At 41.9% G+C, this 15,784-nt stretch overlaps 1 protein-coding gene across 2 annotated transcripts in view; it reads right to left on the bottom strand.

The window, feature by feature from the left end:
* LOC144518658 (spermatid perinuclear RNA-binding protein-like) overlaps window positions 1-15,784 on the bottom strand; it is a 93,605-nt gene that overhangs the window by 10,772 nt on the left and 67,049 nt on the right. For both annotated transcript variants that reach the window (XM_078251486.1, XM_078251488.1), the window contains exons 9-13: window positions 14,984-15,081; window positions 12,504-12,597; window positions 12,213-12,281; window positions 1,890-2,098; window positions 807-956 (exon numbers count right to left, since the gene is read on the bottom strand). In XM_078251486.1, the coding sequence (XP_078107612.1) occupies window positions 807-956; window positions 1,890-2,098; window positions 12,213-12,281; window positions 12,504-12,597; window positions 14,984-15,081 (620 nt within the window). The remainder of the gene's footprint in view (window positions 1-806; window positions 957-1,889; window positions 2,099-12,212; window positions 12,282-12,503; window positions 12,598-14,983; window positions 15,082-15,784) is intronic.

Consider the following 15,784-nt stretch of genomic DNA (forward strand, 5'->3'; position numbering starts at 1 on the left):
TTTATTATTTAATTATTTTCAAGTATAAGTATGCATTTACTATCAAGATCGGTCAGCATATATAAAATATTAACATAACCACATTACTTTTTAAGAATCCCTTAATTGTGACCCAGATTGTTACTGAGTGGGACATTTGACATTACATTAAACATAAGTTTGTCAGTGATTTTTTGGTGGACAACTTACAGTGTGTAACATCCTCAATATTTCTGTATTTCTTGTTATGTATAGGCTGACATGTTTAACATAATGTAATGTTTTGTATTGGTTGATCTTTTACCTGACTTCTTTTATCTTCTAATCTTTTTTTGTACTAGTATTCATTTTATTATTATTATTTGGCTTGCGCACATCAGTCCAGTTTTAGCTTCAGGATCCCAGTTTGCTTACGAGTTGATTTTAAAATGATTTGAATTTTTATATGGCAAACCTGACGTCCTGAGATAAACTATCGAGTTGCCAGATTGCTTCAAATGAGTTAAAAATAGAAAACGCAATCCTGCTGCACAAAATTATGTTAATGCTCGGGATTTGAGACATCCCTCCAAAACAAACAAACATACACTTGGGACAGAGGCAGGTGACTTTGGTTGAGGGTTTGCAGCTTGTTTTTGTTTTTGGCAGGATGACATCATTTTTTATGAACCTCACTAATGTGTTTACTGACGTGTAGTCGTAATAAGTGAGGAACATCACGGGGTGTTGAGACTGTCCGTCTGCGCACCGGTCTAATCCTCATGTGTAGCCTACTTGTTAATATTTCAGCGTGTGTGTCTGTGTGTGTCTGTGTGTGTACTCCCCACCTCCTGTGTGTCTGTGGAGGAGGTGATGGAGGTGGAGCTGGAGCTGGTGGACATCCTGTCGTTCTTGCCTTCCCCATCTGACTTCTCATCGGCGCTGAGTGAGTCAACGTCTCCGTCGCCGCCTAGCACGAATCCCAGAGCCTGCAGCGCCTGAGGAGGAAACAACACTTATCTCCCTACCTCCAGTAAATAGTCTGGTCTCTACTGCATTCAGGCTGATCATCGTCTAGTTATGAAAATAACATCCACATTCACATCTATCATCCATGACTGAGCTGTCCTTCAGCAAAGCACTCCACCATCTGCCAGTGAAGCTGCAAAGTGGCCTTCAACAACATCAACACGTCAGAGCTGCCCAGTACAGCTCTGACGTGTGAATGTGTAACTGGATGATTGAACGTGTGTGAACAACAGAAAGTGTGAGCATGTCAAACTTAACAAGTTCAATAAATGCTTTGTCACAAAAAGAACATTCTTTGTTCCCTTATCAAGTTAATTTGTCTCTTTTTCTTTGTCGAAGCTAATGTTCTGTTTTTTTTAAACAACCAACACTCTAAGTACAGAGTGAGTGACAGACTACGGTAAAAGGCAGAGAGAAAAAAGGCTGCTAAAGTGGTGTTTTTACTCCCTTCACTCACAGCAGTTACTACACGTCTTAGGTAAGCATGTCATGTATTTTAAAAGGTAGGTAACTGTAGGCTAGTCAAAAATACTATCCATGTTTCACGAGAGGTTATATTTAAAAAATGACACAATTTGAAATTGTATTTTTGCCTGTATGTTCAAAAAGGTTTTTAAAACCGAGAATATTAATATAATATATATATAAGAATAGAATGTATGTATGAGTGGATATAGGAGTGAGTCAGTGTTTAAGTGATATAAGATGTGACATTCTGAGTCTTACTACTGTCAACATTTGTACTGATGGGGAACAAACGAACACATTTTAATGGATTTAAATCCATTTGTTATGAAGATGTTCTGAGTTATGGCACTACAGTTCCCATCATGCTTGGGGTGATGCAAACGTGAGTCCCAATAAATTATTGTTTTTTTAAGTTTAAACTTAAAGCCGAGTACCTTGAGGGCCACTTGGAGCTTGGCGGTTCTTTTAGAGTTCCCGGTGGCCTGGTAGGTGGTTCCCTGGATCTCCACAGACATGGTGAAGACTGGAGCATGCACCGGGCCGGACTGAGACAGCAGGCGGTACTGGAGGCCTGGGTGGATCTGATTCAGACGCATCAGAGCGTTCATGGGGTGGTTGGGATCCGTCATCCTCCAGTCCAGGACTTAAGGAGAAGAGATGCACGTGTTAACTATATAGCATCCCTAAACATTTATTCTGTGTTTACTGTTTATCTTATTACATGGAGAAACATGCCAACTGCCACAGAGCCACTGAGCAAGGCAGTTTAATGAAGTCTGCATTACATATGTCAGAAAGAGTCGACACAGGTTATAATTTCCCGACAGACAAACTGCTGGGGCGCCCTGGTAGTTCACTTGGTTGAGCGTGCGCCCCATATACTGAGGCTCAGTCCTTACCACAGCGGCCGGGGTTCGAGTCCAACCCGCGGCCCTTTTCTGCATGTCAGCCCCCTTTTCTCTCTCTTTTCCTGTCTTCAGCAATCCTATCTAATAAAGGCCCAAAATATAATCTTAAAAAAAACAAAAAACAAAACAAAACATACTGCTTTGGAAACAAACACCTGTGTGATCGTGCTTTATAATCCATAACATACTAAAGGCACATTCAGAGCTGAGGTACATACTCCTTTGTGAATAAAATAAATGTCAGGAAAACCTTTGCCAGCTCATCTTGTCTCAAGGTGATTTTTAACTGTATAAAATCCTTCCACAACCTCTACTTCCGAGTGAATGTAATGTTTAGAGATCACATATGACATTCGATTTAATTAAACTCAACAAGTGAATGCAACAATTGAAAGGACAGAGACATGATTTGTTTTCTTTCTCTGTATTTGTGAAGATGATTGCAGCTCAAGTGATGTGCTGTTTGTATTATATTGAAAATCCTAAAATAAATCTTTACAGTAAAAGTAAAGTGCTGACAAAAAAAAGTGCTTTTAAAACCTAAAAGTACATGTTGAGCTCGTGCATGGACTCCATCAATAAAAAAGGAGTAATATGTATAATACATTGGCTCTGAGAGCCCTCTCACTGTTCATATCCAGCTGATGAGATGACACCGCCCCTGGTGTCACTGAGCCACTTCACACCTCCACACTGACAAGAGGTGAGGCGAGCACTCTGCCTCCCCAGAGCTTCGGAGCAGTAATATCTCACAGATGAATTGAAAATGAAACCGTGACCCTTGGTGACATCTATTATAACAATAGCAACACTGACTGTCTCCATAATAAATGCTTTTGTTACCTCTGCTGGAAGTCCAAATTTGTCAACCGGGCGTTCAAGATACAAAATATCTGCCTAACTTCATTCAGTCTGTAAACGCTTAATAGAATAGACGGAAAAACTGAATTAAAACGAGACCGTCCTAACCTTCACCATTACCATAGTCTATAGAAATAACACTCACAAACTGCACTTGATAAAACTTGGTTTTTGCTTTCAGACACAATTTCTGACGGGATGTGCATCAGACTGTGCAGATGGTACTTTGGAAGGTTTTACATTCACCATCCTAAAGGTCTTAGGGCGTTTTCACACCTACCTCATTTGGTCCGGACTTTCGGACTTTTCAGTTTGGTCCGAACCAAAATTGCAGGTGAGAAAGGTGCCTTGGACCACGGTCCGGATCAAAAGACCAAATTTTGGTCCGATCAAAAGAGGTGGTCTCGGTCCGGACCAAACTGAACCATGGTTCGGTTCGTTTGCAGTATGAAAACACTTTTTGGATGGTTCGGACTTTCGGGCCAATTACAGGAAGCTCTGGCAGGCCTCTTGGTGTTATAAGACAGGGGAAGCTCCTTTAAGGAACAGCTCAGTGCTTAGTTTGTAGCCTACGTGAGAGAGAGAGTGTGCAGACAGCTGTCGGCTATCAGAGCAGAATATAAATGATCACTTTACTTGTTAAGTGGTAGGCCTTGTAAATGTACAGCGTAGGTTTCCGTTTGTCTCTGAATAAATGCTCCAGAAAGAAAGTTCCCGTGTCTTGCTTCTCAACATCACAACAAAACAAAAAGAGCCGCGGCAGTAGGGGAGAGCAGCAGTCAGTATGGGAGAGCAGCAGTCAGTATGGGAGAGCAGCAGTCAGTAGGGGAGAGCAGCAGTCAGTAGGGGAGAGCAGCAGTCCACAGCAGTCAGTATGGGAGAGCAGCAGTCAGTATGGGAGAGCAGCAGTCAGTAGGGGAGAGCAGCAGTCAGTAGGGGAGAGCAGTTGAAAAAACTCCGACACAGAGAGAGGATACGAGAGGACGGGGAAGCCCGTCTACAAACCAATCAATTCTAAGTATCTGGAGACGCAGCTCACGTATGTGATGACGGCAGGACGTAGTTTTGTCACGTATCCATCTTTAGTGCGTTTGCATAACTGCAGTGTGAAACCAAGACTTACTGGATCAAATGTATACATTGTAACAAAAACATGAACCTTGGTCCGGACTTTTAGGTGTGAAAACACCCTTAGATTCACCAGTCTGAATATTTTAGAGAAGCTTGTCACAGTGGTGGCTCCAACCAGCAACAAGAGGTCTTTGTAAAAATGTTGCTGCTGCAAAATCCTGTGATAATGTCAGTAAAGTGCACCCAGCACCTTCATATTTACAAATCTTAACAGATGTTTCACACCCAAAGAAACCAAAGGAACGGCTAAAAGTAGGTGGACAGCCATGCGCAAACAGCCAGCTCCATAAAGAAGGGGTTTTCCCCATCAGCCTGTTTCAGAAGAGGGATTTTTTGTTTCTTTGGAAGGGACACACTTACATTTACGAGGGCAACTAGCTCTGGTTTCTTTTGAGTTTGAATTGTGTGTCACTTTAAACAACAGCATCAAATGAATGTAATGTAAGTTAAGTAATGTGAGTCAAAAACTGAAATTATAAACACTAATGGTATAGCTTTAATATTTTGGCATTTTTTAATTACAACATGGTCTTCATAGTGTGTAAATTTGGACTTCTTATGGTAGTAAGAAGTAGTAGTAAATGATTAAAGAAATATGATTTTGGGCCCTTGAAACTTAATAACATGAGAAATGCATGCAATGTTCTGCAAGGTTTGTGGAGGCCAAAGGAAGGCCAACAAGTGTCCAACTAAAGGAGACAAATTGAGAGATATTTAAGAAGCTGAAATATTTAAAGGCTAAACTTCAGTTACTGCTTATAATCAATAATGGACATGATGTCATTGGGTCAGGGCTATAATTCAGCATTGTCACTTATCTTCACTCTGAATAATAGCGTTAAATTCTTGTATTGAGATCTTAGTTTTCATGTTTAACAAAACATTTTTTTTTTGTTGAAAGTCTGTCACAGTGTGTGAGAATGTAAAAACTGCCATATTTCTTTAAATGATCCCCTTTTTTGCCTAGAAAATGGCATCGGAGACGAGTTTGAATACTTTAGTAAATAGCTTTAACATATTAATAAAGATAATGCTGGGATAATTACAGTAACATTAATTCTTTCCATATGGCCACCCACAGATGCCACCTTCTGTAGAACAGGTGTCACAGAGAATACTTACAGCAGCTTCTAGACACACACTTGTCTTTTGTCCTAAAGTCAGTGTGTAATGACTGTGAGCGGCTGACAGGCACTTAAGACTCAAGAGTGGTTCAGTATGAATATGGATGGCGACGCTGGGTAAGGAGATAGATGTGAAGGTGCTGATGGACAGGTGCTGGGAGGAAGAGAGGGGGATGTGTTAATGCACTGCGCGTGTGTGTGTGTGAGTGTGAGGTGGGAGGCGGTGAGATAATTGCGTGGCAGCAGTGTGCAGTATTAATCCCTCTCTATCTCTGCCTCCCGTCACCTGCTTTGAACTGGAGCAGATGAGAGTTGCCGGGGACGAATGTCCCAGAGAGGTTCAATTTAATTACTGTGACACAGACAGACAGGAGGGAGAGAGCAGGGGAGAGGGAGAGGGGGGGAGAGAGAGAGAGAGAGAGAGAGAGAGAGAGAGAGAGAAATAAGGGGAGAAAGAGAGGGTGATGAGAGAAAGGAGAAGGGAGGGAGAGTGAGAGAGAGAAAGGGAGAAAGAGACAGCAAGGGTGAGGGATTGTGAGGGTAGAGAGAGGGAAAGTGAGGGAGGTAGAGAGAGGGTGATGGGGAGAGAGAGGGAGGGAGAGGAGAATGAAAGTGAGAAGAGGAGAGAGCACGGGTGATGGAGAGAGAGCGATGGAGAGAGAGAGAGGGCGAGAAGAGGGTGAGGGAGGGGAGGATGTAGCCATCAGTGGAAGGACTGTTTACTTGTCTTTCAGGGCATTTTTAAATCTGCGTCTTTAGTCCGGTTGAATCGGACTCTGGTTATTGTTCTTTCTTGGTACGATTTGTTTGGATCAGATCTCAGTCAGGTCACAAATTAATAGTGAGAATGTGATCTGACCTCCATCTGCTCCAACTACAAGGCGTACTCCCCAACTTTGAGCTAAACGGCTCTGGCAGCCAGCACCTGGTTTCTCCTGGGTTCCCTGTGTCGGTGCGGAAACAAAGGCAACCCAAGAGAAACCTGTACAACTTTCCCAACTCATCCACTGATTCAGACCAAAACTAACAAAACAATAGGGGCCCTATCTTGCACCCAGTGCAACGCAGCGCAAAGCCAGACGCAAAGCCCTATGCAAGTGTCTTTGCTAGTTTAAGACCGACGCAGTTGTCAATTTCCCGTCCAGCGCCCACGTCGTCGTTTAAATAGCAAATGCACCTGCGCCCATCTGTGCGCCCATGGGCGTGCTGGTCTTACAGGGAGGTGTGTTCAGGTGCATTCTCGCCGTATTGCTATCTTGAGGCAGCGGAAAGTGATCGTGCCATTGACCAACAAAAACCTGGTCTAAAGTCAATACTGCAGCATTTCATTGTTATTTTAACAGTGCATTAGTAAAATGCGCCTAGGCTTATGCACAGCGCACGCACACTATACTTGTCACACACACACACACACACACACACACACACACACACACACACGGGGACAGCAGCACACAAACAAGCAAAAGATTTAAAATAAAAATATTACAATGTGAAATAATATTATATGATCTGCTCGCGTAATTTCACTTCACGCATGAGCAGATCAGTTTCTTCTCCTAATCAGTAATCTCTCCTTCCTGCTCAGCAAATCCTCCATCATAATAGCAATGGGCCAAGGTACACACACGCCTGGCTTTTAAAGGGAATGGGAGATGGCACTCTGATTGGTTTATTGCATGTTACGCCCAAAACACACCTATGATTAATTAAGACACTAAGTACAACCCTTTTGAACCATGCACGTGGCACACTCCTCCCCCGTTAAACTAGCAAAACTGGATTTGTACACGCCCTAAAACGCACCTGCGCCACACGCTTAACGCCGTGTGCTTAGCTTGTTAAAAAAGGGCCCTAGGTGTGAAAATGCTGCTGCTGAGGAGATGGAAACAAACGTGTTCTCAGAATGAATGAAGTCGTTCTGATGTTTAGTTTGAGCGATTAAGAAACAGTAGCAAAAATAAAGTCAATTTAAAATATGTACTTTTAGTAGTAAAACAATGAAAAGTGAAAGGTTTTGTTGCTTGTACAAAAAACTACTACAATACTAGCAACATATATCAGCAGAACAGAGCAGTCGGGGTCCAGACAGTACAACACTGTAAATCACATCTCGACAGCACCACATGACGTTATGGTATGTCAGCCATGAAATATGACATCATGAAATCAGCAGAGTTAAGAAATGTACTTTTGAAATCAGGATGAACACACTGACACTGCCCTACCTATACAGTAATACAGTTTAGACTAGTGAGAAAATAAACAGAAAGGAGAGATGATGAGACACTTGACATGATGCATTTTTTGTCCATTACTCCGACAGTTTAAAGCTGCAGTTGCTCTGCATGGCTGTGTTGGGTGAAGCGGTGGATAATAATTGGATTATGGCTGCGGTTGTGGTTGAATCTATGATGCTACGAATTTGACTACCATAACTGGACTGACTACTCTTTACTGCTCCGATTAACATAAGCCCAGAAAACAGAAAGTTATGCCCTGCAGGATTTGAATCTGCAGTGCTTCTTAAAATATGACAGATGTGTTACCACAACACCACAGGAGTGCAGAAATACAGTGGCTTCACTACAACGCACAGCCAACACTACCAGGCCAACTCACTGCAAAGCCTCCTCCAGTGCAGCTGGTTTGTGGCATCAGATAACAGAAATCATGTCTTTATCTTAACATTCCTCTGATTCCTCTGTCCCGTTGTGAGGCATGTTAAGTTATAAAAACTGGTCTGAAGCCAAATGTTTCTTCTAATCTTTTGATGATCTCTTGATTCTTATCCCCGCTCTCCCTTTTTTCTTGTTTGACTGTTGGTCAACACCCAAAGCTTCCAAGTTCTGGATAACATGGAACTTTTATGTGAGTTTGGCCGGTTATGTCTGAACTAGAGCTGCTGGTAAGTGACACTTACTGTGAGTGTGTCTATAGTACAGCAGATGATGACTGAATGTTAAGGGCACTCAGTGAGCCAGTTTTGCTGACTTGTAGGAAAAATGAGGCCAATGTCCAGGAGAGAAGTTCAAGTTTTCTAGACAACTAAGTGACATATGATCAATGTTTCAACACCAATAACTGTAACTTGAGCCTGCAGCAGGACCCGCCAACCAACATATAATTGTGAAAATCCTACATTTTCTCCCTTTTCACTAGGCCCTGTTCCCAAAATTAAGACTGTTTTGTGTCTGCTTAATTCTTAATATCGCTAATGTTGTAGGTTATTGTTTTAGTGTATTTGTTACTTTATTATTTGACATAGGTCTGTTCGGCAGGTTGTATGGGTTCATAGGAGGGTAGCTCAGTTGCTTACCAGCGTAATCAGGGAGAGTGGATGCAGGTTTGCCTCATTAGGTCTTTTCTGAAGGGAGGGGCTGGGTAATCCTAAGGTGAAGAACAATAGGTAAGATAGTTCTGCATAAACTGACATTTTTATAATATTTGGGGTGCCTATTGTATTGGGTGCACATATATGTATAAATAGTATTGTCGGCAGTAACTGATCTATCCAATTGTAATGATGTTTTGAGAAACTTAAGTTTTACTGTTGCTTGCTCAGGATAGCTCACCCTATAATCACCTGTGCAGGTGGTAGGTTCTAATTAGGGGAGGCTGAGTTAAAAAGGGCTCCAGGAGAAGAAGGCTTGAGGAATCTTGGCAGCTTGTTGTGAGGTTGCCGGTTTGTTTGCTGTTATTTTGCCTCCGTTTAATATTCTGTTTTTGTATTTCGGTTTGAGTATGTTTTGGTGATGGTTTTGTTAATAAACACACGCATTGAGAACTTGAAAAGCCTCCTCTCCAGTCGTCATTCGTGACAATAATCATACTGAAATGTCTTAAATAAAGACACCCTAATTATACACAGTAGTATCTGTATTATTATTACTATGGGAGTAGCACTGTGGGCTCCTCTCAGACAAAATCAAGACAACTGTGATGCCCAACACCCCCCGTCATCCAATTAAGGCAGATTAGCACCAAAGTAAGCTAAATTAGCAGTTCCTGTATTCATGGTACCCATAAATGTGCAGACAAGTATCACTGAAATACTTTGATTCTTAGATTTCTATGCAGATCTATGGCCGTTTATTCTTGATGGACATCTCAGATAGCAAAACCCTCGGAAAGTGTAAGTCACACTGAGTTTAAAAATATGTGTATCATGTCTGTCTGTTCAGATCTGACCGAGTAAGATTGAGCTGCAACTGCTGACTGTGTTGGTAAAGGGGCCAAATCTGCAGACAAACTGATTTTCAAAACACCAGCGTAAATCTGTCTCTTCTGTGCCTATTGTAATATATAGCATTTTTTAATGACCCCTCTAAATTCATATTTTCATTCAAACAATTATAGCCTTTTGTCTCAGGGATCAATAAAATCTATCCTAAAGCGTAACTCTCGCCAAAATGCAACCTAGGGTCTTTTTGTGAATGTACCCGAGCCAAACTTTCGTTTAAAAGCATAATTAGGACGGAATCGCCACTTTTAAGATTTACCATATTTTCGTTTTTCGGTCAAATGGCCTTTTGAATGGGAGTGCTAGGGGCACTACTATGCTAGCCTCAAAATAGCTATTTTTAAAACCCTAAGAAGGCTCGACACAACGTGAAACTTTGCTCCAAGTATCACCAGGGGCTCTACACCTTAACGAAAGTATTAACAACATTGTTTGTGTACCCAGAGTTTACTAAAAAGAAAGGTTTTGAGTAACTCACGTTAGCAGTTGTTGTTTACACTATCCAACATTTTCCCAGTCAAAAATAGGCGATCTCCCAATGCGAATGAACGGACTCCATAGGAGGAAATGTCATTCTTATATGAGGCTCCTGTTTCAACTACAAGGTCAATATTGTGTTTCACTAACGACAAAACAATGAATTATCCGTGCATTTATATGAAACTAAGCTTTTGGAGCTTTCCATCTTTACTCTCCTCCCTCGACTATTTTTGACTGGCTCGATAGACGGCGACCGGAAGAACAACAGCTACAGTGAGTTGCTCAAAACCTTTCGTTAAGGTGTAGAGCCCCTGGTGATACTTGGAGCAAAGTTTCATGTTGTGTCGAGCCTTCTTAGTGTTTTAAAAATAGCTATTTTGAGGCTAGCATAGTAGTGCCCCTATTACTCCCATTCAAAAGGCCATTTGACTGAAAAACAAAAATATGGTAAATCTTAAAAGTGGCGATTCCGTCCTAAATATGCTTTTAAACGAAAGTTTGAGTCGGGTACATTCACAAAAAGACCCTAGGTTGCATTTTGGGGAGTTACGCTTTAACTTATTTCATTATTCTTTCTCCTGCTATCTATCTATATATATATATATATGTATATATGTATATGTGTGTATGTGTGTGTGTGTGTGTGTGTGTGTGTGTGTGTGTGTGTGTGTGTGTGTGTCTTTTCATACTGACAAGAATAGAATCTCACTTGACAGCCCAGTGAGCTAAATAAACCTCTGTTATGTCCTGGATGGACCCTGGATGGACCTTTTCTAACCTAACACCGGAGCAGATTGACTCCTGATAACCTCTGAATGTTACTTTCAGCTCCAGCAGCTTCATTTCCCCCTTTTTCACTTGCAGCTATTCTGTAATCTGATAACTTCACACAATTTTCTGCTTCGAGGAAACATTTCACTTAAAAGCCACTGCCGCAACTGCTCCTTGAAGAATTTAAACAGCTTTTTTTTAACCTCTTTCATGCAGCTTGGTGATACGGTAAATGATGCCACTTTGAGATACCGCGAGCTGGTGACAAGTCAATGCACTAAACTGGATTCCTTATACAATCCTGTGGGGGTATCAGACATGAATTTCAAACACTGGCCTACAAATGACCACATCCAGACTGAATCAGGATACTTTCTCTCCTCTGATGCAGAGATTGAAGTGAATACCGTCTGACAGCAGGTTTAACCTGACAGGCTGTTCTGATCCTCAAACAGAGAGCTTCCTGATTTCTAAGAAAAGCTCAGCCTCACTGCTCGCTTCTTTCGGCTCCACTGACTCTGCCACTTTTCTAACTTTTACACAAAGCCTGTCAGAAAGCCACTTTTACAGTCCACACACACACACACACACACACACACACACACGCCTTTTTGTCTTTGTCATTAGCTACAACTGAGCGACATATGCTTCAATCAATATCCACTTATCAGCTGTAAAGAAACAAACACTTCTCCTGGGGAGTCAGCCTCCATGTGATGTGGCTTTGACCAAATGCAGGTTTCTAATATACTAAAGACCTGACATCCAGTATTGTGTGCTTGGGTGTAATATTTTGCCATTCAAGACAATTCTCAGTTGTCAATGTTATCATGGTGTAAAGGCATTTTAAAAAGCATTCAGAGCATTAAGGGACACAAACTGGATGTGGACTTAGAGGTTAAGTTTGCAGTAAAGAGTCCAAACGCACGCAGAATATACAGTGTGTAGATTGATGCATGCAATGTAGAACCAAAGGTTGAATTTAGTGACCATTGTGATCGGAGAATAATCCAGATATCAATATTAAACATATTTGAATCATGTCTGATGCTACAGGCCTAAACCCAGTATTTAATGTAAGGCTATCGTAGGCAATATATATCAGTGTGCCCTTGGTTTTTTGTATTCTTCACTAGTTAGCTGTAGTACGTCTTGTGTTTCAGAGTTGAGAGGAAGAGGATTAGATCCTTTGAGAAAACTGTGATTCTTTGAAATAAGTGAGTCGATGGTCAAAGTCACCTTTCATCCGTTTGATGAAATCTCTATCATCTGACCCGATGTCCTCCCGAAGCCTCTTGTGACAGCCGCCTGCAGGGCGCAAACACACACACAGATCACCTGAAACATCACTAAGGCACACACACATCATCATCTTTTTCCAGAGTGTCTAAACAGAAGAGTACACAAGCTCCTTTACAGGGAGGCAAAGAAACAAGATGAAGTAGATAAAAATAGGAATACAAACACAGACACACATGGGTACACGAAGAAAACGGAAAAATGCACAAACACACGCAACTGAACACAAACCTTCTAACAGCCTTGGTGAGGGCCTGCTGGTGGGGAGAGGATCCATATTCAAGACCTTGTAAAGCTGTCCAAAGGCTAGGAGGCGTAACGCATGCTGTAAACACACACACACACACACACACACACACACACACACACACACACACACCACTGTATTGATAAAGCAACAGAAGTCTGCACTCAGGAGGAAAAGGCAGCAACGATATCATTTATTCTCCAATCAATGTGGTTTAATTATCGGGGAAACTTGAGGGAGAGGCCCGACATTTGTGTAAACCCACTAGTTCTGTTGGGAGAAACTTCATGCATTATAGAGGGGAGGAATAAACACTCAGTGGGCACAATCGAAGGAGGAAAGAAGAAAAAGAAAACAATATTCCCATAGAGCAAAACAAAGGCAGAAACCGAGAGGGAGAACAATTTAAATTTAAGGATGTCTTCATATTTTTCAGCGATGAGCCCACATTTCCCGCCGGGGGGCAGACTTTGTTGTTCCATGCGCCGTGATGTGCAGCAGCAGTGGTGGTGGTAGTGGTGTAAGCGGGGAGGAATGTTCCCACGCTCATTAGGTGGCTAATTAGGCTGCCTGTTCGTCAAGTCTGCGCAGCACTGCGGGGCTCCTTATCTGAGGTCAGAGTCCGGGCTTCTGCAACCACTCACCTATTTAGAGCGCTGACGTGAGGCTCAGGGCTTCACCGGGGTTGGCGAGGACTCGCTTTAAATAACCCTCCTTCAATCAGCGTTACTCGTCCGGTTTCCTGAAGGAAATGCTGACTTTGGTGCAGTGGGTGGCGTGGAAGTGGTCTCACGAGTCGCACGGCTGAGGCCCAGCTAATGATTACGCTCAGTTAAGTAAGCGTCTGCGGCTGCTTTTACAGCAGGAAAACAGGAAGCAAAGTTTTATAGTGCTCGGGGGGGCTTTATAAACACAACGTTCATAAAGCAGCAGTTTAAATGAAAAACTTATTGTTATGAAAGTCTGAAAAGTATGTGGCTTTACATCAATTCACCTCCAGCGATAAACTCAACTTCAGAACTACACTTTTTGTTAGTTTGTTAGAGTTTGGATTCACAACTTGGCTCTCTGAATGATATTCAAATCCGAGTAAATTTGTGTTTTCCCAATTCTCTGTGTTGTTTATTAAAGAACTGAAATGTAAGGTAATTTAAGGTATATTTTTATTTGCGTGTGCGACTGAATTCATCCCCTTTGGGACCAGTTAAAACCTGGGCAGCTGTGGCCCAGAGGCCAGAAACAAGAGTCTGTTAATGGAAGCTTTTAATGTTCATGCCTCTGGAGCAGACAGGATAATGTAGATGGGAAATTTTCCTATCTTCCTTAACAGTGACTGACAATGAGCCCTTGAGCAAGGCATTAACTAAACCTCTAGTAAATTCAAAACAAAAGGTATCTCGTCAAACTACTAGACCTACAGTAGCAGGACCGACTATCTTGGAAATATTAAGTAAAAGTAAAATATTGTAGCTTTACCTTAAACCTCTGAGCTGTTTTTGCTGAATCAAGCCTGAGGTGCACTTTATTATGGAATATATTGCACATAGATATTTTAAGAAATCAATACTTTTTTGTAACCAGGAAAGCAAACATTCTTCAGGCGCTCTTCAGGCAAAGACGTTATATTAACAGCTTTTGATTAGACGGACATATTGGTTAGAACGCCAACCGGTTTTGACCCAACAGCAGGGTCAGCCTGGGAACAAAATTCAGCCCTGGCAATTTTTGTCTGGACCGGTTATTCTTTCCCCCTCCTCTTCATTTGGTGCCGGCGGACTGCTAACGTTATCACTGCTGCAGCCAACAGGATTTTGTGCACTGGCATCATCGACGGTAATATTCTTTTTGAATAATAAATGTGTTATCTTAAAACATTTTGCATCATCAGCCACAAGATTTTTTATCCCTCTTTGACTTTTTCACCTTTTTAGGGGGAGGCCAAAACACTTATGCACTTCAATATCCAATGGAAAATAATCTCGCCAACCGCGGCTGGCAGGTCAATTTCTTTTCCCACACTGCTGGTGGTGGCCTTGCGGCCCATCAGGCATTTGTCAGAATTTCCTGCCAGCCAACCTGAGCCTTCTTAATTCATAATCAGGACGCCCTGATGAAGACCCTTAACTGTACATTTACGGCAACTTTTTTGACAAGTATTTTCATCTTTCAAGCAAAATAAGCCAAATAGTTGATGGTTCCAGCTTCTCAAATTTGAACTTGCTGCATGTTCTTGTCTTACAGTACAGTAAAAGGAATCTCTTTGGGCTTTGGACTAAACTAAACAAGACATTTATTAACTGATAACTGAAAATAAATGTAATTACTAATTGGATTATAATGTAGATTACACAGCTGATTTCCATTTCTTCTGGTTTAAGATTTTACTTCCATCACTGCAGAAGAAGAAGAAGAAGAAGAAGACACTGACGGCAGCAGAAGGGGCTGATGGGTAAAGTGGACTGACCTGTGCGCTGTGTGTAATGGCGTCCGCCTGCTGGGCGCTGAGGTCAGACAGGACGTCTGTGGGTTCCCTCTCACAGGGGTCGTGAACTCCTGGACCTCCTGTTAAAGAAAAACCACAACAGGCTCTGACTCAGACGGGGAGAAGGGCGAAGACCTCCGAACAGAAACACACACTTTGAACCCACTTTCATTCCTCTTGACAGGAAAACATACAGAAATAATTGACTGACTCCAACTGTGGACACTCTGAATGCAGCAGTAACTCATCAATGATTCAGAGCATTCAGGGAACAACCTACCATTTCAATGTAAGGGCAACCCTGAACCACATTTTTAAAAATCCAATCAGACATCACAAAGGCTAACCAGTGCTCTGCACTGATCAAACGTGGAAGCTGAAGGTTACCATTTATTAGAGCTGAACAGGAAACATTTCTCACTTGGACTGCTCTAGAATAAAAATCTCAAGACGATAAATGTTCACATGGTTTAGAAAGTCGCGTAAATCTTTCTAAAATACATCATACTCCTCCACCAACTTTTACTGAATGAAATACAAGTAAAAATGAAATTAAACATGTTGCTGTGAATCAACTGGAACACTCTCAGGGTGCCCTGAGGGAATCTGCACCCCCAATTAATGCACTGTGTAAAGTGTAGGTGATACTACACTGCATCATTGGTGACACTCCACAGTCTGCTATCCTGGCCATGAATCAGCAGGACGCCCTGTGTGTACGGAGGTTACAGCCAAACACCAGGTTATCCTAAAACATATTCATTTAAAATGTTTCTAAATGTT

The sequence above is a fragment of the Sander vitreus genome, chromosome 5, assembly GCF_031162955.1.
Source record: "Sander vitreus isolate 19-12246 chromosome 5, sanVit1, whole genome shotgun sequence".
Classification (NCBI taxonomy): domain Eukaryota; kingdom Metazoa; phylum Chordata; class Actinopteri; order Perciformes; family Percidae; genus Sander; species Sander vitreus.